Source organism: Saccopteryx bilineata, chromosome 2 (assembly GCF_036850765.1).
Source record: "Saccopteryx bilineata isolate mSacBil1 chromosome 2, mSacBil1_pri_phased_curated, whole genome shotgun sequence".
Lineage (NCBI taxonomy): Eukaryota > Metazoa > Chordata > Mammalia > Chiroptera > Emballonuridae > Saccopteryx > Saccopteryx bilineata.
The window spans coordinates 126319967-126344342 of NC_089491.1; the positions used below are offsets into that span (position 1 = coordinate 126319967).

The 24376-nt window shown below is 37.1% G+C and overlaps 1 protein-coding gene across 1 annotated transcript in view; it reads left to right on the forward strand.

Annotated features, from left to right (window-relative positions):
* Positions 1-23645, forward strand: part of C2H12orf50 (chromosome 2 C12orf50 homolog) — a 35057-nt gene extending 11412 nt beyond the window's left edge. The window contains exons 3-11 of the mRNA XM_066254796.1: positions 121-276; positions 1140-1217; positions 1299-1412; positions 3107-3217; positions 5857-5964; positions 8631-8735; positions 8972-9175; positions 19910-20002; positions 23620-23645. Of these exons, the coding sequence (XP_066110893.1) occupies positions 121-276; positions 1140-1217; positions 1299-1412; positions 3107-3217; positions 5857-5964; positions 8631-8735; positions 8972-9175; positions 19910-20002; positions 23620-23645 (995 nt within the window). The remainder of the gene's footprint in view (positions 1-120; positions 277-1139; positions 1218-1298; positions 1413-3106; positions 3218-5856; positions 5965-8630; positions 8736-8971; positions 9176-19909; positions 20003-23619) is intronic.
* Positions 23646-24376: the final 731 nt, after the last annotated feature.

A 24376-nucleotide genomic window follows, 5' to 3' on the forward strand; every position in this document is an offset into this window, starting at 1 on the left:
TGTTGATATTTTTTTGTGATTTAATTTAATAGCCTCTTCATAAATATACAGTTAATCAGGAGAACAACGTTTGATCATTGGATACTTTGATAAGACTGCCATGTTGCTTTTTCTCTGTAGGTATTACACTACAGAAAGAAACTCAGGAAGGAACACCACCCCTGACCCAGAGTCAGGAACCCCTGAAACCTCAGGAGAACATATCCCGACCCATTCACCATCCTTTAGTTTTAAAAACTGACTTTGAAGAAGAGGAAGAGGAAGGAGAGCAGCTAAGTGGTTAGTAAAGTTCTTTCTTAGATTTACAATGCACATTCAAAAACCTCATAAGATTTTCTACATTTGTGTTTACTAGAAAAAATAGCTTTAAGTTATTAAGTATATTAAATTCATTATGATTTAATTTGTTCTGTATACACAGTTGCTTATTATTTGGATTGGAAGGTTTTGTTGTACGATGGCTGTGAGACAAATTAATTTATATATAATTCAACATTTATATACATATGTCCATCTATTTATTGCATGATTACATCTATCTGTCTCACATTTAATCCTTAGAGCAGTTTATAATTTATAAAACCCTATCATCTGCATTGTTCCAAGTAATCCTTGCAAAAGTATAAACAAAGCTAGAACCCAGTTCTTTTTCTTCTCAGTCTACCCTATTTATCTTATATTATTACAGCACTGTGGTGCCAACACGTTTGTACAAACCACATAAACATGCTGAAAAATAAACCCTCCCTCTGTCTTTGTCCTGGAATGTGTCCTTCTGTGGGCTACAGGCCACCCAGTTTCTGTGCTTAGGAATACATAGGATTCTACATTCCTGTTTTTGTCTGCTGTAGCTCCATGTCTCCCATACCTGTCTCTTCCTCCAAACAAATATGATCTCAACATATGAATCTGTATCTCCAGCTTAAGACAAAAATATAGAATTAATCATTTCTTTTTAATGTATGAAATACAAAAATTAGAAGTATTTGCCAGTATATAAATTATTGATTTAAAAAAACTAAAAAAAAAAAAAGTAGTTATCTATCCACAAGAACAATATTTGGGATTTTTCATTTTGATTTATAAATTTTCACCTTATTTGGCTTTGGGACAATTTAATTAAAAAATATATTCTATAGATGCTTCTAGTTTATGGACAAAGACACCTGAAGAAATTGAAGAAAAAAGAGCAATAAAGGAGATGTGTTATAAATCTGGTAAGCAATCAGACATTTGTGGGTTTTCTAATACTTGAGATGACAAATATACTAACCACTACTTTTCTTATGGGCGTCTAGGTGAGTACTATAGATTTCAAACTCCTCCAGATAATTCATCACCAAAAAGCATAGCCTCTACCACAGAAAAGGAGCTAGAAAAGCCTGTGGAAAATGGCAGTGATCTGCAAGAAGGTAAGGAATTAAATGTCAACATTTCAAGGTGATGCCTTAGAGACACTTGATGTGAAAGGCTGTGAATTTTTTAGGAAGATATAAATGAGAGTTAAATGAGAAATACTACATCACATGAGAGTGAGAAGGAAGTGTTTTTATTGCATGACTTAAATTTAATATAAAAAGCTATAATTAAGCTTTCCCAGAGGAGCCACAAAATGAAAACTTCATAAGCATATGGTGACACTAAATACCCCATGCTGCTGCTTTTTAAATAGTTTGCTTTTACCAGTTTGTCTAGGAGAATAAATTGCCATTTGAAGTAGGTGTAGATTTTTCCTTATGAGTACAAAGGACAACGCAGCCCTGGGATAACATAAAGGAGATCCACAGAATGACGTTAGTATCAGAACAACCGTTCATTTGTTCATTGAATGAGTGTCTTCTGGGGTGATGCAGGTGGATGATTCCAAAGCTGTGATTCTCAAGTATATTATAGTTTGGTGAATTGGGTTTTGGTGTTGGTGAGCATTTTTCACTTAGCAAAATATGAACATTCTTTTCTGGGTATAAAACTAGGAACTCAGAGAAAACCCATAGAGGCCTTAAGTTTAGGTAGTTTTCTTGCTGTTAGGAGAAACTGAAAAACAAGTTTTGCAACAGTAGGAGAAACGTGAATTCCTTCCTATTTTAAAAAACAACAACTTAGGACCTGCTCCCAGAATCGAGATGAGTGTAAGATAAAGCTTAAAGTGTCCGTCTTACAAGTACACATGTTGCAAACCATTTAAACACAGGGCGGTAGGTGGCAGCAACACACTATCGGAAGGTAGAACAATCAGAAAGAACTATTATAATTGATAGGTTGGAGTCATACAGGGAAGGACAAGATTGCCCACATTACCCAGACAAAAACAAAACAAAATCTAAAGCAATAATAAAACAAAAATAAAGAAAACAAGGTAGCAACGAATATTAAAAAAGTAGATTATAAAGACAATTATATGCACTTTTGCTTTATATTTTAAAAGCTTTTTCTTTTACAATAATTTCAGTTAGTTATGAATACTCTGCCCAGATTTCTACAAATGTTAGCATTTTACACATGTGATTTTTCACTTTCTCTCTGTTACTCTACCTGTTGTAATTGTAATTATTTTGAGTTGTTTGAGAGTAAGGTTTAGAATTGATGCTTCTACATAAATCTTAAATAACTGTAGTATAAACATCAAGTTCAGGACACTACCAGGGATACAATACTACTTACAGATTTTTTTTCTTTTTTTACAAATGGTGAGGATTGTTTATCACAGTATAATTAGCACTTTAAGTCAATAGTATACTAATACTTTTTACTTAATTTGTTCATAATGACTAGCTAGAAACAAAGAAATATAACAAATTTATTATATAAAAACATTAAATAATCTAAACAGATTATACACACGATAATGTTAGATTGCTTAATTTTTAAAATTGTCATTATAATCATTCACGTTGGAAAATAAATTTGCTTGCTACTTTCCCGTTCATTATAATTTTTTTAAAATTCATGTATTTATAAATGTATTTGTTCATCATATCATTATGTAAACAATACTTGCATTAACTTTTAGGCTTTTTATTATCATTATAAATTCTATCATAAACTTATGTAAGCACCCAGTGGTTCCTGGGGTATTAATGTCAATTTATTTTTAAAAAAATTTTAGGAGATGGACTTACAGTTCCAACAAAATTTAGCTTGATTGAAAGGCAAGGTGAGATGAAAGCATCACTGGATAGAAAACCGAGGACTGACATTGCTGCTTTTGAAAATGGAGGTGAGTTGTTCTATTACTAGTTGATTCTCAATATATCATTTTATAATAAATGAATCTGCATTTTCTCTTATAACTAATTTTGTTTCATCAAAATCATTTGGACATTCTTATCATTTGTTTTGGATAAGCTCCTTAAGGCCAGGTACTGTATATATCAGTTGTCACAGATGAATCCCTATACTAGGATGTCTGGTACATGATATGCTCTCTGTAAGTATTTGCAGAATAATTAATTTTAATTTTTGACAATTAATGACAGGATGAATGGAGACATGTTTATAAAATTTACAGATGACTGAAAGTTAATATGCTGGACCCATGAGCCAAGTTTAACAGGGTAAATTGGAATAAATAAAGTCTTACATTTAAATGTTAACTCAAAATGGATCAAAGACTTAAATATAAGTCCTGAAACAATAAATTACACAAAAGAAAACATAGGTACTTAGCTTATAGACGTTGGTTCTTAAAGAAGATTTTATGAATTTGACTCCAAAGAAAAAAGAACTAAAGGCAAAAATAAACGAATGGGACTATATCAAACTAAAATGCTTCTGCACAGCCAAAAGAACTATCAACAAAACAAAAAGACAACCAACCAAATAGGAGAAGATATTTGCAAACAATTCTGACAAGGGGTTAATATATAAAATATATAAAGAACTCATACAACACAACAGCAAACAAAACAATCCAATTATAAAATGAGCAGAGGACCTAAACAGACACTTCTCCCAAGAAGACATAAAATGGCCAACAGATAGATGAAAAGATGTTCAACTTCACTAGCTTTTAGGGAAATGCAAGTCAAAGCTACAATGAGATACCTCTTACACCTGTTAGATTGGCTATTATCAACAAGACAAGTGATAACAAGTGTTGAAGAAGTGGTGGAGAAAAAGACACACTCATTCACTGCTGGTGAAAATGTTAACTGGTGCAACTGTTTCCAACTATGGGAAACAGTATGGAGGCTCCTCAAAGAGTTAAGAAAGGAATTACCATATGACCCAGCAACCTCTCCTTTGTGTATCTGCCTGAAAAATTTGTAAACATTTCCCAAAGATATATACACCACTGCCTTACCTGTGGTGGCACAATGGATAAAGGATTGACCTGGAATGCTGAGGTCACCAGTTCAAAACCCCAGGCTTGCCCGGTTAAGGCACATATGAGAAGCAACTACAACGAGTTGGTGCTTTCCATTCCTTACTCCCCTTTCTCTCTCTCTCCAAAATCAATAAATAAAAACTTAGGGGGGAGGGAAGATATATACACCCCTATGTTCATTGCAGCATTATTTATAGTGGCCAAGACATGGAACCAACTGAAATGTTCTTTATTAGATGATTGAATAAAGAAGATGTGGTACATATATACAATGGAATACTACTCAGTCATAAGAAAATATGAAATACTGCCATTTGTGACAACATGGATGGATCTTGAGAATAGCATGCTAAGTGAAATAAGTCAGACAGCAAATGTGAAAAGCCATATGATTTCACTCATATGTGGGATCTAACACTGAAAGCAATAAATGAACAAAGAAGAAAAACAAAAACTCCTAGACACAGTGTGGTGGTTATCAGAGGGAAAAGGTGTGTGGGGGAGTTAGTAAAGGGTAAAGGGGATCAAATATATGGTTATGAAAGAAGGTTTGACTTTGAGTGATGGGCACACAATGAAACATACAGATGATGAATCATAGAAATGTACACTTGAAACCTATATAATCTTATTAACCAATATCACCCAGTAAATTAAATTGAAAAAAAAAATGCCTTATTAAAGTAAATGAAAAAACAAAGATCAAGACATTATTCATAGGTTTTATTTAAGTTGGAAAGACCTGACATAATACAGATTGCAGGGAAAATAAATGTTTTTTGTTGGCCACAATGTTTCAGAATGATTCAGTACTGTGTCGGCTAGCAAATAGCTAAGGTAAAACATATTGAATTATTAGGAGTAGTATAGGAAGATAAGTATGTGTGATAAATCATTTAAAGTACTCAGAAAAGTGTCTGACATATAAAAGAATGCTCCATAAATGTCAAATACTATTATACTAGTTCCACTGATTTCTGTACAAGGCAGCTCACTTCATAAAAAGGTTACTTGAAACATTTATTGCATGTTGAGATGGGTGACTTGCGTGGTGAAGCATCTGGAAATTAAGTACATAAGTAATATTTAATGCAACGATCAATATTTATCCTGAAAATAACATAGAAGTCATTTAAGAAACACAAAAACTGCTTTTATATATCTGAAGATATTAGATGGAAGATAAATTATATTTACTATATCTCTAAAGGGTGGTAAAGTGTGGAAGCAAAGACTGTTATAGGTTAAAGGATAATGTGTTGACTATGTAAATTTTCTTGCAATTATAAATATGTAAGTTCACACTGTATTTATATACACATACATGCACATGCATGATCCATATGCATTTTTGAAATATCCCCTAATTTTTGTGAACAGTATATATTGATATGGGGAGGGTATCAGTGAGAGGTATTTAAACAAAAGTGAACAAAAAAGATATTGTAGAGAAGGATAATCCTATATAGAAAGGTAGTTTTATAAAACTTTCTGCCATCATTGCCACTAACAGTAAGATATTGTCATAGGAGGTGACTGTTCCGTTCCACAGAAGATCATATTTATTGGAGTAGATGAAAATAAAGCTTTAACTGACAAGAAAGAAATCACTACGTCAAAATGTTCAAATACTAAAGGTAATAAACCACTTATGATTTTAATCAACCTATAATTTGAATAGTTATGTTAAACATAAAGCTTGATTTTTGTGGAAACCAATATAATAGCCAGGGTAATACATAAAAATATAATACACTAAATAGGGGTTAAGAGTCCTAAGTTTCCATTCCTTGCTCTGTCCCTACTTGTTTGACCATGGCATTTTATCTGATTAGCCTGAAAAATAAGCCCTTTGGGTTACATAATTTCTAGGAGTCTTGCCAGCTCTAAACTTACCACTTTTCTTAAATGGTGGCACCAAGTCATGTTTAGTTTCTTTTTCCAACTTCAAATACTCAATATGATTGAATTTTCTTAAAAAGCTTTGTTTGCAAACACTGAAGAATTTTAATATCATGATCACTTCTATGTTTCCCCCATTTAATAATTATTACTACTATAGTCTGTGAATAATCAAAAGCTATGATAATAAAATACACCCTCATAGTTTTATGATGCCTTTACCACGCTTAGAATTCCCCAACTGGTACCTCTCTGCTGGGTAGCTGTCTTAGCCACAGACGAAAATAACAGCTATCCTGTAATTAGAGGATGTTACATATTCTCTATTTAAATCAGGGGTTGGGAACCTTTTTGGCTGAGAGAGCCATGAATGCCACATATTTTAAAATGTAATTCCGTGAGAGCCATACAACGACCTGTGTACAGTATATATTATGCATTATCCAATAAAAATTTGGTGTTGTCCCGGAGGACAGCTGTGAATGGCTCCAACCACCCACAACCATGAACATGAACGGTAGGAAATGAATGGATTGTAATAAATGAGAATGTTTTATATTTTTAACATTATTATTTTTTATTAAAGATTTGTTTGCAAGCCAGATGCAGCCATCAAAAAAGCCACATCTGGCTTGCGAGCCATAGGTTCCTGACCCCTGATTTAAATATTAACCAACCTCATCTACTCTTTTTCCCACTAGTAAATATTTTCAAGAGTAGAAAAAGGCACTTGTAATCAAATTAAGGATTGTTATAAAAAACACATGTACATCTCTCTTCTTTTCTTTCTCACTTAAACAGAAACGTTTAGTCCAATCCATCAAAAACAAGTAAGCAAGCAAGCAAGAGAACAAATAAACAAAAAACTAAAGCTACACTAATAACAGTAGTCATTGCCCACATGTGGCTGTATAAGTTAATTAAAATTAAATAAAACAAAAACTCAGCCCTTCAGTAGCACTAGTCTGCTGTAGCCCCCCCCCCCCCCCCCCCCCCCCGTCAAGGCACATATGAGAAAACAATCAATGAACAACTAAAATGCTACAACGGAAAAAGAAATAAAAAAAAGATGCTTCTCATCTCTCTCCCCTCCTGTCTGTCCCTATCTATCCTCCTCTCTGACTCTCTCTCTGTCTCTGTAAAAAAAAAAAAATCCTGTGTAATATTCTTGGATTCCAGCTAGACACTGAAGGAACTAGGATGCTTTATGAAGCTCGGTTTAGTGGCACTTGTTAAAAACATGGTTTTCAAATCCTAGGAGTGGGAACTTGAGTGTAAGGGTGGAACATATTTGCACAGGAGACAGTGAATCTGAGTTTTATTGAAGGCCTAGTGCTCAAGTTGAGGTTGAGAGCTAGGGCAAAGACATTTATTAGTCCACTATAGAGAGCTAATGCAAGCTACACAGTACATTTGATGTTTATTTTCTCTGTGCGTTAGTTATTTGTGAATATTTGGGATTTCTCCACAGAGAAAGAACAAAGAAAGCTCCTCTCTACTAAAAGTCTCTGGAGAAATATACCTTAAAAATTTCTGGAAAGTTGAGCATGCATTTTTCTTATAAAAAAAATAAGCTAGTAAAAAGTAAATAATCTTGTGATCTTAAAACTTAAAAATTCTGACTGCTTGGTCTTGTTTCAACAAACTATCTGTACACAAGACTTCTTAGTATCTTAAAAGGCTAGGGCAAAATTTTCTAAAAGTATTTTATATTAATCCAGCTCTTTCAAAAGTACTAGTTGTGACTAAAAATAAAAATGTTTTTGTTGAAAATAACAATACTAAAACTACTTAAAATAACATTATAATGAGATAGATCCATCATATATTTAGAATATAGTTTATGCTCTTTTAAAAGAATCCATACATTGAAGAAAAGCATTTTTTTTTTCTTTTGTATTTTTCTGAAGCTGGAAACGGGGATAGACAGTCAGACAGACTCCCGCATGCGCCCAACCGGGATCCACCCAGCACGCCCACTAGGGGGTGACGCTCTGCCCACCAAGGGGCGATGCTCTGCCTCCCGCTCTCCTTCCTCTCTGTCTCTCTTCCCCTCTCGCATCGAAGCTCCATTGGAGCAAAGATGGCCCCGGGCGCTGGGGTTGGCTCCTTGGCCTCTGCCCCAGGCGCTAGAGTGGCTCTGGATGAAGAAAAGCATTTTTTTTTTCTCTGAGGAATGAATGCTACTTATTGAAAATTTTCTCATCTATTTTCAAGATAGATTTTTTTTTGGTACTTAAAAACAAATCACCCTTTGTTCTAGAAAGTAAAGTATTTGGGTGGTAAATTTATTTTTTTCTCTTGCTTGACATGTGAGTGCACCAATATGTAATTATATCCTACAGTAATTTTCAGACGAAAGGATTTTAACGTAACTGTAAAAACTTCTATTTCCTCTAAGTGAATGATGTCCAGCCAGTGAGGAAGCCTCATTTTAAAGGCGTGAAAAGAAGAAAATGGGTTTATGATGAACCAAAGAACTTCCCTAGCCAAGGAGTGCGGAAAGGTAGAGTGTCTATCTAGCTGATATTTCTAAGTTTTAATTTAAAAGGAGATAAATATAAAATAACATTTTATACCTGAGAAACAAATCATCATTGTGAAATATGTTATTTTAGCTGTAGTTCTTTAAGCTTACATTATTTACCATTATGCTCTCAGACACTTAAAGTGCCATATATTATTTATGGGTATGAAACCAGCTTGTTTTATTTCTCACTCCTTCGCCCCTTTCTTTTACAGCACTACAGACCCCTAACCCCAAAAATAAAACGAGTTACCATCGCAATAATAAAGACAGAAATGCTAAGAATGCATCCTATATCCATGTTCAGAGGGATGCTGTCAGGACTGTCTCACTGAACGCACCTCCCTGCAGCAGACCCACAAACGGGTTCTACAATAAAGTCAATGTTAACAAGGAACCCAAACTCGGTCTCTGTCCAGGTGAGGCTCTTTATGTATACAGTTTACTCATGTCTGTGGCTGTATTCCCATGGAATTTCCTGATGGCCCAGTGAATCTTCATTGTCACCTGCTCCCCTCTTCTTTTTCCAGACCCCCCCCCCCACCTTCTTAGAAAACTAGTGAGAGAATTTCTTCCATGTGTAAGAGTGCATATAACTTAAAGGATATGAAAATCAGTATGTTGGTGCAGGTGACTTGACATAGAACCTTGTTAGCTTTTTGTCTCAGAGCATTATACTTTGTTCCCCCAAATAGCTTTATTTCACTCTTTTAAAAAAATTATTATTAAGTGACATGCAGGGAGGCAAACAGACTACCACATTTGCACCAACCGGAATCCAGCAAGCGCTCCACAGGGTGATGCTCTGCCCATCTGGGCCACTGCTCTGTTCCTTGGCAACTGAGCTATTTTAGCATCTGAGGGAAGCCATGGAGCCATCCTCAGTGCTGGGGCCAGCACCTGGGGCCAACTTGCTCAAACCTTTCAAGCCATGGCTGTGGGAAGAGGAGGAGAATGAGGAGGAGCGAGCAAGAGAGAGGTGGGGGAGGGTTGGAGAAGCAGATGGTCACTTCTGTGTCCCTGACCTGGAATTGAACCCGGGACTTCCACACACTGGGCCAACACTCTACCACTGAGCCAACCACCCAGGACTGTTTTACTATTGACAATTGTCTTCAAATGGTTGACATGTTTTTTATTCCACTAACTGTATTGTTCAAGTATCTTTCAGGCCAGTGCCTTGGGTTTTCTTTAGACCTTCATGTTTACTTTCTATAGTTGATCTTAGTCAAAAGGCTGAGAAGTGATATGATTATTACTTTCTGAAAGGGTTAGTGTGAGGGTGACTCCAATATTTTTGACAGCCTTTCATCTCTCCCCGTAATGCACAGATTGCTTCTAAATCATTTCATCATGTACTAGGCAAAATCATAATCTATGTCAGGAAGTATAAGGTCACAAGAGAGGAAGGAAACAAATATCTTTTTCTTCATGTCTCAGATAAATTTTGCTCTTTCAAACTGGAGTCTAACTTCTCAATCAAAAAAAGGCTGCTCGGCCCTGGCCGGTTTGCTCAGTGGTAGAGTGTCGGCCTGGCATGCAGGAGTCCCCGGTTCAATTCCCGGCCAGGGCACACAGGAGAAGCGTCCATTTGCTTCTCCACCCCTCCCCCTCTCCTTCCTCTTTGTCTCTCTCATCCCCTCCTGCAGCCGAGGCTCCATTGGAGCAAAGTTGGCCCGGTTGCTGTGGATGGCTCTATGGCCTCCGCCTCAGGCGCTAGAATGGCTCTGGTTGCAACAGAGTGACGCCCCAGATGGGCAGAGCATCGCCCCCAGTGGGCATGCCCTGTGGATCCCGGTCGGGTGCATGTGGGAGTCTGTCTGACTGCCTCCCGTTTCCAACTTCAGAAAAATACAAAAAAAAAAAAAAAAAAAAAGAAAGAAAGAAAGAAAAAAAGAAAAGGCTGCTCAATTCCCTATAATCGCAAGTTTAGATTTTTCTATGTTCACAGCCCAGTTAGTGAAGTTCTGAATGTTATATATTTTGTGAAATGTATCTAAAAATGCTATGTCTCTCTTAGGATCTTTCTTTTACTACTTAAACTGAAGTTAGCTTAAAATGATTTTTAATTTGATTTAGAATAGAATTATGTATAGATTTATATATAAAAAGAAGGATATTCTTAGGTACAACTGGCTTTTAATTTTATTTCTTACTATTATTATATTATTATTAATTTTATTATATTTTCCTATGAGTAGGTGGTTGTGATGAATACAATGACTACTAGAATAGTTTGGTGCTATTGTCTACACTTGTGTTAAGGTGGCCATTGTGATACTCACTATTATCTTCACATCATCAGTGCAAATGTCAACATGGGGGAAAGCAAATATTTTTTTTTTGGTGAGAGGAGGGGAAATAGTGAGGCAGACTCTTGCATGCACCCTGACGGGAATCTACCTGGCAACCCTGTCTGGGTCTGATGCTCAAGTACCAAGCTGTTTTTAGTGCCTGAGCCTGATGCACTCAAACTAAGCATCCTCAGCGTCTGGGGCTGATGCTAGAATCAATCAAGCCACTGCTACAGGAGGTGAAAAGAGAGAGTAGGGGGAGGGGGAATAAACAGATGGTCACTTCTTATGTGTGGCCTGACCTGGAATCAAACCTGGGATGGACATATGCCAGGCCAATGGTCTATCCACTGAGCCCCTGGCCAGGGCCACAAATACATTTTTAGTACTATTTTGAAAACACAAACCCAAAATTGTTAATGATAGTTCAAATATAGAGCTGTCAGAGGAAAGTAGATATTTAAGGACCAAGTCAGTATAGAAAAGTTTTAGTTTCTTAGAACAGTGAGTTCACTGTGGTAGTGCAATCTGCCATCATGGGAGTCACTTCGTGGAGAGAAAAGGGAATAAGGTTTGTACCTTCTAGGTGTCTTTCTTTCTTTCTTTTTTTTTTTTTTTTTTTTTTAAATTTTATATATTTATTTGTCATTCTTTTTTTTTTTTTTTTTTTAAATTTTATTTTTTTAATGGGGTGACATCAATAAATCAGGATACATATATTCAAAGATAACAAGTCCAGGTTATCTTGTCGTTCAATTATGTTGCATACCCACCACCCAAAGTCAGATTGTCCTCTGTCACCTTCTATCTTGTTTTCTTTGTGCACCTCCCACTCCCTCTCCCTCTCCCCCCCCGTAACCACCACACTCTTATCAATGTCTCTTAGTCTCACTTTTATGTCCCACCTACGTATGGAATAATACAGTTCCTGTTTTTTTTCTGATTTACTTATTTCGCTTCGTATCATGTTATCAAGATCCCACCATTTTGCTGTAAATGTTCCGATGTCATCATTTCTTATGGCTGAGTAGTATTCCATAGTGTATATGTGCCACATCTTCTTTATCCAGTCATCTATTGATGGGCTTTTTTGGTTGTTTCCATGTCCTGGCCACTGTGAACAATGCTGCAATAAACATGGGGCTGCATATGTCTTTACGTATCAATGTTTCTGAGTTTTGGGGATATATACCCAGTAGAGGGATTGCTGGGTCATAAGGTAGTTCTATTTGCAGTTTTTTGAGGAACCACCATACTTTCTTCCATAATGGTTGTACTACTTTACATTCCCACCAACAGTGGATGAGGGTTCCTTTTTCTCCACAGCCTCTCCAACATTTGCTATTACCTGACTTGCTAATAATAGCTAATCGAACAGGTGTGAGGTGGTATCTCATTGCCGTTTTGATTTGCATTTCTCTAATAGCTAAAGAAGATGAGCATCTTTTCATATATCTGTTGGCCATTTGTATTTCTTCCTGTGAGAAGTGTCTATTCATATCCTCTTCCCATTTTTTTATTGGATTGTTTGTTTGTTGTTGAGTTTTATGAGTTCTTTGTATATTTTGGATATTAGGCCCTTATCTGAGCTGTTGTTTGAAAATATCATTTCCCATTTAGTTGGCTTTCTGTTTATTTTGTTATCAGTTTCCCTTGCTGAGCAAAAACTTCTTAGTCTGATGTAGTCCCATTCATTAATTTTTGCCTTCACTTCTCTTGCCATTGGAGTCAAATTCATAAAATGCTCTTTAAAACCCAGGTCCATGAGTTGAGTACCTATGTCTTCTTCTATGTACTTAATTGTTTCAGGTCTTATGTTTAGATCTTTGATCCATTTTGAGTTAATTTTTGTACAGGGGGGAGAGACTGTAGTCCAGTTTCATTCTTTTGCATGTGGCTTTCCAGTTTTCCAGCACCATTTATTGAAGAGGCTTTCTTTTCTCCATTGTGTGTTGTTGGCCCCTTTATCAAAAATTATTTGACTATATATATGTGGTTTTATTTCTGGACTTTCTATTCTGTTCCATTGGTCTGAGTGTCTATTTTTCTGCCAATACCATGCTGTTTTGATTGTCGTGGCCCTATAATAGAGTTTGAAGTCAGGTATTGTTATGCCCCCAGCTTCATTCTTTTTCTTTAGGATTGCTTTGGCTATTCGGGGTTTTTTATAGTTCCATATAAATCTGATGATTTTTTGCTCTATTTCTTTAAAAATGTCATTGGAATTTTGATGGGAATTGCATTAAATTTGTATATTGCTTTGGGTAATATAGCCATCTTGATTATATTTATTCTTCCTAGCCAAGAACAAGGTATATTCTTCCATCTCATTATATCTTTTTCGATTTCCCTTAACAATGGTTTATAGTTTTCATTATATAAGTCCTTTACATTCTTTGTTATGTTTATTCCTAAGTATTTTATTTTTTTTGTTGCAATCGTGAAGGGGATTATTCTTTTGAGTTCCTTCTCAGTTGTTTCATTGTTGGCATATAGAAAGGCTATTGACTTCTGTATGTTAATTTTGTATCCTGCGACCTTACTGTATTGGCTTATTGTTTCTAGTAGTCTTTTTGTGGATTCTTTGGGGTTTTCGATGTATAGGATCATATCATCTGCAAAAAGTGATACCTTTACTTCTTCTTTTCCGATATGGATGCCTTTTATTTCTTTGTCTTGTCTGATTGCTCTGGCTAGAACCTCTAGTACCACATTAAATAAGAGTGGAGAGAGTGGACAACCCTGTCTTGTTCCTGATTTAAGGGGGAAAGCCTTCAGTTTAGTGCCATTTAATATGATGTTAGCTGATGGTTTATCATATATGGCCTTTATCATGTTGAGATATTTTCCTTCTATACCCATTTTGTTGAGAGTCTTAAACATAAATTGTGTTGTATTTTATCGAAAGCCTTTTCTGCGTCTATTGATAAGATCATGTGGTTTTTTGTTCTTTGTTTTGTTGATATGGTGTATTACATTAACCGTTTTACGTATGTTGAACCATCCTTGAGATTCTGGGATGAATCCCACTTGATCATGATGTATTATTTTTTTAATATGTTGTTGTATTCGATTTGCTAGTATTTTGTTTAGTATTTTAGCATCTGTATTCATTAGAGATATTGGTCTGTAGTTTTCTTTTTTTGTGCCATCCTTGCCTGGTTTTGGTATGAGGGTTATGTTGGCCTCATAAAATGTGTTTGGAAGTATTGCTTCTTCTTCAATTTTTTGGAAGACTTTGAGTAGAATAGGAACCAAGTCTTCTTTGAATGTTTGATAAAATTCGCTGGTATAGCCGTCAGGGCCTGGACTTTTATTTTTGGGGAGGTTTTTAATGGTTTTTTCTATTTCTTCTCTACTGATAGGTCTGTTTAGGCTTTCTGCTTCTTCTTGACTCAGTCTAGGAAGGTTGTATTGTTCTAGGAATTTATCCATTTCTTCTAGGTTGTTGAATTTAGTGGCATAAAGTTTTTCATAGTATTCTACAATAATTCTTTGTATATCTACGGTGTCCGTGGTGATTTCTCCTCTTTCATTTTGTATTTTGTTTATATGAGTTCTTTCTCTTTTTTCCTTGGTAAGTCTTGCCAAGGGTTTGTCAATTTTGTTGATCTTTTCAAAGAACCAGCTCCTTGTTCTATTAATTTTTTCTATAGTTTTTTCTGTTCTCTAATTCATTTATTTCTGCTCTGATTTTTATTATCTCCTTTCTTCGGCTGCTTTTGGGTTGTCTTTGTTCTTCTTTTTCTAGTTCCTTAAGGTGGGAAGTTAAGTGGTTCACTTGGGCTCTCTCTTGTTTGTTCATATATGCCTGAAGCGATATGAACTTCCCTCTTATCACTGCTTTTGCTGCATCCCATAGATTCTGATATGTCGTATTGTCATTTTCATTAGTCTGTATATATCTTTTGATCTCTGCACTTATTTCTTCTTTGACCCATTCATTTTTTAAAAGTATGTTGTTTAGTTTCCACATTTTTGTGGGATTTTTTTCCTCTTTTTTGCAGTTGAATTCTAGTTTCAAGGCTTTATGATCAGAAAATATGCTTGGTACAACTTCAATTTTTCTGAATTTGCTGGTATTGTTTTTGTGGCCCAACATATGGTCAATTCTTGAGAATGATCCATGTACACTGGAGAAAAATGTATACTCAGTCACTTTGGGATGAAATGTCCTGTAGATGTCTATCATATCCAGGTGCTCTAGTGTTTTGTTTAAGGCCACTATGTCTTTGTTGATTCTCTGTTTGGATGACCGATCTAGAGCCGTCAGCGGTGTATTGAGGTCTCCAAGTATGATTGTATTTTTGTCAGTTTTTGTTTTAAGATCAATAAGTAGCTGTCTTATATATTTTGGTGCTCCTTGGTTTGGTGCATATATATTAAGAATTGTTATGTCTTCTTGATTCAGTGTCCCCTTAGCCATTATGAAATGGCCATTTTTGTCTCTAAGTACTTTTCCTGTCTTGTAGTCAGCATTATCCGATATGAGTATTGCTACACCTGCTTTTTTTTGGATGTTATTTGCTTGGAGTATTGTTTTCCAGCCTTTCACTTTGAATTTGTTTTTATCCTTGTTACTTAGATGAGTTTCCTGTAGGCAGCATACAGTTGGATTTTCTTTTTTAATCCATTCTGCTACTCTGTGCCTTTTTATTGGTGAGTTTAATCCATTTACATTTAGTGTAATTATTGATACTTGTGAGTTCCCTATTGCCATTTTATATCTTGCTTTCTGTTAGTTTTGTGTCTTGTTTGATCCTTCTCTTTCGTTTTTCTATCTTTTGTTTTTATTTGGTTGTATTCCATACATCTTTCCTCTGTTGCTATCTTTTTTATCTCATGTGCTTCTGTGGTGGTTTTTTTCAATGGTGGTTACCTTTGAGTAATGAAAAGGGTCCCTACCCTGTTCATTGTAGTGAACTATTTTGTGAGTACTTTTGCACTGCATCGTCCTTTGCTACTGTTAATCTCCGTCTTCTCCCCCTCTTTCTTTTTGTTGTTGTCACAGTTTAAATTTGGTTTTATTGTGTTCTTCTTGGAGCTTTTACTTGTGGCTCTGTTTTTTTTTTGTTCTTTGTATCTGATTGGAGAACCCCCTTTAGTAATTCCTGGAGAGGGGTTTTCTGATGATAAATTCCCTCATCTTTTCTGTATCTGTGAATGTTTTTATTTCTCCTTCGTATTTGAAGGATAGCTTTGATGGGTATAGTATTCGTGGCTGAAAGTTCCTCTCTTTCAGGACTTTAAATATTGGGGTCCATTCTCTTCTAGCTTGTAGAGTTTCTGCTGAGAAATCTGATGATAATCTAATGGGCCTTCCTTTATATGTTGTATTCTTCTTTTCCCTGGCTGCCTTGAGAATTTTTTCTTTGCTGTTGGTTTGTGTCAATTTCATTATGATATGCCTTGGAGTAGGTTTGTTGGGGTTAAGAAAACTTGGAGTTCTGTTTGCTTCTTGAACTTGAGGCTTTAGTTCTTTCCACAGGCTTGGGAAGTTCTCATCAATTATTTGTTTAAGTATGTTCTCCATTCCATTTTCTCTCTCTTCTCCCTCTGATATACCTATTATTCTTATGTTATTCTTTTTGATGGAGTCAGATAATTCTTGTAGGGCTATCTCATTTTTTTTAATTTTTGAGTCTCTTTCTTCTTCTCTCTGTTGTGCCTCAAGTTGCTTGTCTTCTATTTCACTAATCCTCTCTTCTATCTGACCTGTTCTATTAGCTAAGCTTGTTACTTCGTTTTTCAGCTCGTGAATTGATTTTTTCATCTCTGTTTGATTTGTTTTTATAGTTTCAATTTCCTTGGACATATATTCTTTGTGTTCATGGAGTTGTTTTCTGAGCTCCCTATATTGCCTTTCTGTGTTTTCTTGTATATCTCGGAGGATTTTTAGGATTTCTATCTTGAATTCTCTGTCATTTAGCTCCAAGGTTTCCAATATATTAAATTTTTTCTCCATAGATTTTTCCTCATCTAGCTGTGTTACCTCTCTTTCTTTTGTATCCATGATATTCGATTTTCTCTTCCTTAATGGCATCTGAGGGTGGTTTTGTTGATAGTATTAATGAGATTTAATAAAGAATAAAAAGTTAAAAAAATAAAAAAATAACAAATCGAAAAGAGTTGTTTTTTTTTAAAAAAATTAATAATGAAATAAAGAAAAATAAAATAAAATAAAAATTTTTAAAAAAGGAAATTATTCCCCCCCTCTTTTTTTCCTCTCCCCTCTTTCTTGAGAAAATCTTGTGGTGGACTGTGAGTTATAACAAACAATGCCTGTGATGGAGGGCCTGAATTGGGGAAAAGTAATAAAGGGGCAAAAAAGAGAGAAAGAAAAAAAAAAAAAAAGGAAAAGAAATAAAAGAAAAAAGAAAAAAAAAAGAGCGTATGGACCCACAAAAAGCAAATAAGGAAAAAATTTGGGTCAAGAATAAAATGATTTGCTTTTAGGTGTTGGTTTTCTAAGAGTTATGATGAGAGGAATAAGAGGAAAATGGAAAAATGGGGGACAAATTAAAAACTTACTATTGTATTTAGTGGAACAAGAACTAGATAATATGGAGAGCCAGGGATGGGAGCACTGCTAGTGAGTTAAAAAGGTGAAGTAAAAACCCCCCAAAATGCCACAAACATAGGTTTGAGTCCCAGATAAGATAATTTGTTTGTTATTGAGGTTTGAATGAGAGGAGATGTAAAGGCGAAAGGAAGAAACTAATATAGAGGGAGAAAAGAAAGAGAGAGAGAGAAAAAAAGAGGGAACCACTAAAAGACGAAAAAAGAAAGGAGAGAGAGAGAGAGAGTTAAGGGTTTGGAGTGCAACCCTCATAGAGAGAAAGGAAGAGAAGAGAAATGATAATGGGAGATGTAACACTTATGGGTAGTGTAGTTCAAGGAGAGGAGAGAGTAAGACCGGTAGAAAGTTAATCGGCCAAATTGGAGGAGGAAAAAAAAGTCTCAAGAATGAAGATAAGAGAAACAAACGAACAAATATAATAAAATGGGATAGGTTATAAAGTCTGCAGATTATTCTTGATTTTGAGAGGTTATCTTCTTGCTTTTTCTTTTTCTCTCCCTCTTCCTGGTCGGTGACTCTGTACCCCGGGTTCTGCCCCTTTGGCACGCTCAGGTAGAGGTTTGCAGTTGATAAGTCTCTATGGCAATGTTATGTATTGTGCTTTATTCTCGTTGGGAGTCGAGGCTCATTAGCATTTATAGGCTCCGACAGTGAGAGAGTCCGTGTTCCTGGAGCCTTTCTCCTAGTCTTTCCTTCCTCAATTAGTAGCCTGATAGTCCAGGTATGGGGTTGGTGCTGCCTCTGCCTGGATAGTAAGATGCTCAAATTGCTGGCAACTCCCCACTCTATTTCCACTCAGCACAGGGCTCTGGGTAAGGCTCAGTCAGTCAGAGCTGCTAGCATAATCAGGCGGGCTTTCCGCCCACTCGAAGACCTCTGGCTGTGCCACTCTATCCGGTAACACAAGCGGGCGCCCACTTCCGGGGCGCTTGGAGGAAACTCTCACTCACTGTCTGCAACCAGGATATCCAGCCAGCAGTCTCACGCTCTGAGTGAAACCCCCAACCGCAGGGAAAAGTTGCAGCGTTGGAATTGAGTCTCGCTCCGTCCCCCGTGCGCGGCTTTTGCAAGGCGCTGGGGCGGCTCGAGATTCCGCTTTGGCCCACACAAAGGCCCCTGACTCTGCCCCTCTGTGCGATAACACGGGCGCGCACTGCGGAGGCACTCGGAGGAATCGCTCACTCCTTATCTGCGCGCGCAAACCAGGATATGAGGCCGGCCGTGGTTCCCTCTGAGTGAAACAGCCTCCAGCACGGAAAATCTCCACCGTTGGGATTAGTTCTCACTCCCTCCCGTGCGTGGCTTTCCCAGGGCGCTGGGGCTGCCCAGAGACTCTGCCCTCAGCCCACAGAAAGGCCTCTGACCCTGCCTCTCCGTGGGGCAACACGGGCACCCACTTCCGCGGCTTAGGAAGAAATCTCTCTTCCACTAACTGCGCACCGACCAGGAGACCGGGTAAAATGGCCGCTCCGCTTGTCTTTCTTTGTTTGGGTTTGGCGTGAGTGTTAGCTTGTATTGCCCGGGTTGCCACAGGATCAGATTTTCCTCGGCTTGGATCTCTGAGCCACAGCCTGGTTCGGCCGTTTTTGCTGCGGGGGCCTGGATCTATTCACCCCCTTTGCCCGCCTCAGTTTCTATATTCACAGTTACCAGAGAAAGCCGCCCTGTTTAGGTTAGTGAGGAAGGCGGAGCATTTCTTACTCCCTATTTCCTTCGGGGTTTGGTTATATATTTAGCCAATTTTTCACTCAATCATACCTTTGGGTGTATTGCGAAGAATCTGGAAGCTCCAAGTATAGGTTTTTCTGTTTCTGGTTGAAGATCTTGTTGAGTTTTGGGGGAGATTTATCGGTATCGCTTCCTACTCCGCCATTACTCTGACGTCATCTTTCTTTCTCTCTTTCTTTCTTTCTTTCTTTCTTTCTTTCTTTCTTTCTTTCTTTCTTCTTTCTTTTCTACAAATATTTGCAGAATTGTATGCAAAGTCATAGTAAAACAAGGTGAAGAAATATTTTTATCACATCTAGATACCATTCTTTCCTCTAGCTTAGTCTCATGTGAGACAGTCTTTTTTAAGGAATTAAACAGCCAGTTAAGAAATGTGTAACCATGTTCATTGATAATTTAGTCTTAATAAGCTCACTTGTGTCCCTGAGCTTTGAAACCATAAAATGAATTAGAGAATAATTTCACATTTGAAATGTTTATAAATTTAAAACACTCATAGAATATGATTTTAAAGTTATGCAATATTTAACTTCAGTCTTTTTCCCCCCCAGATAAATATATGTCAACATCATATAATGGTTCAACCTGGCGAAGAAAAATTCCTTTTACAAAAACATATTCAAAAACTGAAAAGATATATACAGGTAAATATTTACTGATGATTTTAATATATCATTTGATTCTAAAAATCAATGAGAAACTTCTAAGCTCAAGGCACCTATTCTAGAAAATTTGGAAAAATTTTATTATATATACCAACAGAATTACTTGAGTTTACTAGTTCTTTTTCCACTAGCAATATAATTTTACTTTGTTTTATTGTGCTCTCCTTTGCCTACTCTTATGAGTTATCAAAAATATTTTTACATATTTTTCTCCTTAGCAACAAGCATATAATATGCTAACATGCATTCTTTGTTGAACCACAAAGCAAGTATATAAAACCATATTTTGACAGAAAATATTTATTCATTATAGAGAGGAGAGAAAGAGAGAGAGAAGGGGGGAGGAGCAGAAAGCATCAACTCCCATATGTGCCTTGACCAGGTAGGCCCAGAATTTTGAACCAGCAACCTCAGCGTTTCTAGGTTGATTGACAGAAAATATTAAAGCCCTACTCTAGTTACGGTAGACAAATATTGGCTGGTGGAATTTTGAGGCCAGGAGGTTCATAGTGACTGTGGTCTCCTTTTTGTGCTCTGTTCTCTGGGAGGGTCTAAGGATCCTGGGAGGTCCCCAGGTTGCAGGTTTGTAGCAGATCCAACCTCAGTTTGTTCTTTGGCTAGAATGCTTGGTGTCTTCTCCTAGCTTATCCTGACGCTGAGTCAGTAGGTTTGGAAAACCACACAGGGTTTCAGTTACTTTTCAGAAGATTGAACCTTTCAGAAAGAAGTTCTAGATAGGGAGTTCCTATCTAAATCAGTAGCCTGGAACTTTCAGAATAATCTGAAATCCAGAAGCTCTATACAAGAGCCTCCCAGAATAAACCGGAACATATCTAGATTAGAAACTGTCCCATTTCTAATGTAAATAACTGAGATTTTTTTTTTGTATTTTTCCGAAGTTAGAAGTGGGGAGGAAGTCAGACAGACTCCTTCATGCTCCTGATTGGGATCCACCCAGCATGCCCACCAGGGATTGATGCTCTGCCCATCTGGGGCGTTGCGGCCAGAGCCATTCTAGCACCTGAAGCAGAGGCCATGGAGTCATCCTCAGCACCCAGGCTAGCGTTGCTCCAATGGAGCCTTGGCTGCAAGAGGGGAAGAGAGAGATAGAGAGGAAGGAGAGGGGGAGGGGTGGAGAAGCAGATGGGCACTTTTCCTGTGTGCCCTCCCCAGGAATCGAACCTGGGACTTCCACATGCTGGGCCGATGCTCTACCACTGAGCCAACTGGTCACGGGCCTGAGATCATCTAAAGTGGTATTTCTCTAAACTCTCTGACTGCAACTGTGATATAGTATGCAGACTTGTTATATATATATATTTATGTCAATTTTTTTTCTTTTCCCCCATCTCTTCTCAAAACATACTATGCTGCAAGAAATTCTGCTGTAGTACAAATTAATTGACTATATTTTCTCTTAATTATGTGTTGGGTTTTTAAGCGTGATGGCACTTAATTTTGCGGGGAAGAAAATGCAAAGTCAGTGGAAATCCTGGATAAATGCACATATTGTCAAGTCACATCTTTTTCTTCCATGACTTCTTCATGAGTGGGATGTTATCTGGAGTATTAAGGGAGGTAGTTTTCACCCATGTCTCATCCCAGTAACTGCTCTTGTATCCCAGAACCCTCCCTCCCATCCCAGGTAGTTAACCATGAATTACAGAAGGACTTGGGAGAAAGAGGGGTGATTTCAGACCATGAAATGTGTACCACCTATGTATGGCACAGAAAAAGGGATGTGACATGGGATGTGAGCTGACAAAACCACATTTTTTTTTTCCAATCTGTAGAGTAATGAGGAGGGTATGGAGAAGCAGTAAGGGACCAGATACAATGTGGAGTCAGTCCAACTTTATTTTTCCCACCATCTCCAGCTATGCCAAACCACAGGTGTAGAAAAATCAGTGACAGAATTCCCCTTGAAGTTTATAAGAACCTGAGCATAAACATTATCTTCATCGCATTTCCCAGATGCAGGTGGAGGTGATGGAGGGTAAACTTTGGAGAGAAGTTCTCAATGTCATCTGATGGTGTGGTTGGCAGGAGGGAAAGCCATATCTAGCATGAGAGGCCTGAAGACAGCCTCTTGAGATTTCTAAGCTCCAGGTTTGCTTGAGAGGGCATTGCAGATTCCTGTGAGTTTCAATAAGAATGAGTTCCTGGGAGAGAGGCCAATGTTACACAAAGTCTCCTGGATGAGGCTGACAGATGTATCAGGAAGATGCCTCTGTGGGTAGGCCCTAGTGGAGGGGAAGGCTCAGCTGGAATCTCAACAGATGACATTATTATCCTCCAATCACACCTTTGTTATTTGAAGTATGATCTGAGGACCACCGGCAAGGACATCACTTGGGAGCTTGTTAGAAATGTAGGGTCTCCATGTCACACCTGTTGAATCAGAATCTGCTTTTTAACAACAGCCCTGGGTAATTAGGGTGAACATTCAAGATTGAGTAACCTTGACTATGTTATCTGGGCCACCATTCACCAACACGTGATCCAGGCCTTGCTGAGGCACAAGATTTTTGAGATGGCATTCTCTTCCTAGTTGTCACACAGCAGCAACCGTTCTTCCCTGTCCCAACCCTAGAAATCAGGAAAAGCAGCAGGAAGGTGCAGGAGGGAGAAAAACCCTAAGAAAGAATTTCAAGTCTGAATGTGATGGAAATATAAATGTGAATTAACTAAGGAATCACTGAGTTGGATGAAGTTTATGGGCAAAGGACCAATAAGTTTTCTACATTAGGCAGAATGGGGTTCACAGTCAAAAAAATCAAAACCAGTTATAACAAAATAAAATTAGTTTTCTTAATTTACCCATGCTTTTGACTGGGAAATTTGTAACCCTTAAACTCTAATTCTTTCCAATTGTTTTCATCACCAGAACAAGAGACAGAAAGATGAGCTTGTGTTTCCTCCCCTGCACTTCCTGCTACTGCGGCACAGAGGAGCAATTTCAGCCTTTACCAGCGGACAGATGGGCTGATGGAAGCAGGAGGCAGGAAACACAAGCTGCCACTAGGCTATTTCTCTAAGAAATATCTATGTTTCAAGGCCACAGAAATATAAATGGGCAAGAGGAGCCTTTTGGGAAAATATCATTGAATGTTATGAAGCTAATGCAATAGGAGAGAAAAATGTGTGTTGGGAATTGAAGAAAATTGCTGAGAGCAATTAGAGATGTCATTCTCATTGCTAGCATTCCTTGAGGTCACATTTTCTTTCTGTTAGGGACATAGTTGGTGTGACTGAGGGTACCTGACTCCATTGGGTGGATCATTCATTCTGTTCATTCTGCATGCTCCATAGTGCAGCCATATATATTGAATATATATATATATATATATATATATATATATATATATATATATAGTGTTATCTTCATTCCTTTGCATCCCTCTGTCCAAATTCAAAACACAGTAAGCTTCAGAAAGAAGCGGAATTGGTTTGAACGGCATTGTGAAAATGTAAAACAATAACTTAGTTTTTGTTTTGTCCTTAGATTTATGCTAATTAGCAAAGACCTTCAAAAGGTTGATTCCCTGAAGAATATGAAAAAGAAAATAATTGAAATATTTTGTATGTTTTATTAGAGCCAAGAAGAAATGGGAGCAAATAAAACTGGAAGTTCAGAGAAGAGAAAAACAAGAAAAGAGAAAAGTGCCAGATATCATCTGATTTGCAATCAAAAATGAAAATTCAAAGAATGAGTTGTTCACGTTCTCCCTACTATATACTGGGTAGCCAAAGATGATAAAATGCAAATTCGGAAAATAAGGTGCAGGAAGTACATTATACTCTTTCACAACTGATAAAAATGAAAATTACAAACAGCTGCCTGTGTATTTATATAGGTCTGGAATTCATTTGATGCATTGCCACAAACATTTAATAAAATTTAAAAGTTTGACAATTAAAATCATTCTTTAATTGTAAACTAAATTGGATTTCACAGATTGAGTAAAACTGTGCCTTTGATCTCTGTTTTGCAATATTCTTTACTGAAGAAACCTCACGTTTTCTTTCTTTTCCTAGGCTTTTAAGTTGGGTCTTCAGTGATAATAACATATATAAAGTATAAACAAAGTTGCAGGGTTACAACTTGGTGATGAGTATGTTAGAGCAGTGGTCCCCAAACCCCGGGCTGTGGAACGGTACCGGTCCATGGGCCATTTGGTACCGGTCTGCAGAGAAGGAATAAATAACATGAAACGTTGTCAGAATAACAAATTTAAATACAGCCTGAATAATGAGGACATGCTCGTTCCTCCTTTAACTTAGCCCAATAAATATCGTAAGTTCGATAATTATATTTAAAAATACCACAGTTTTTATGCCGGTCGCATAATT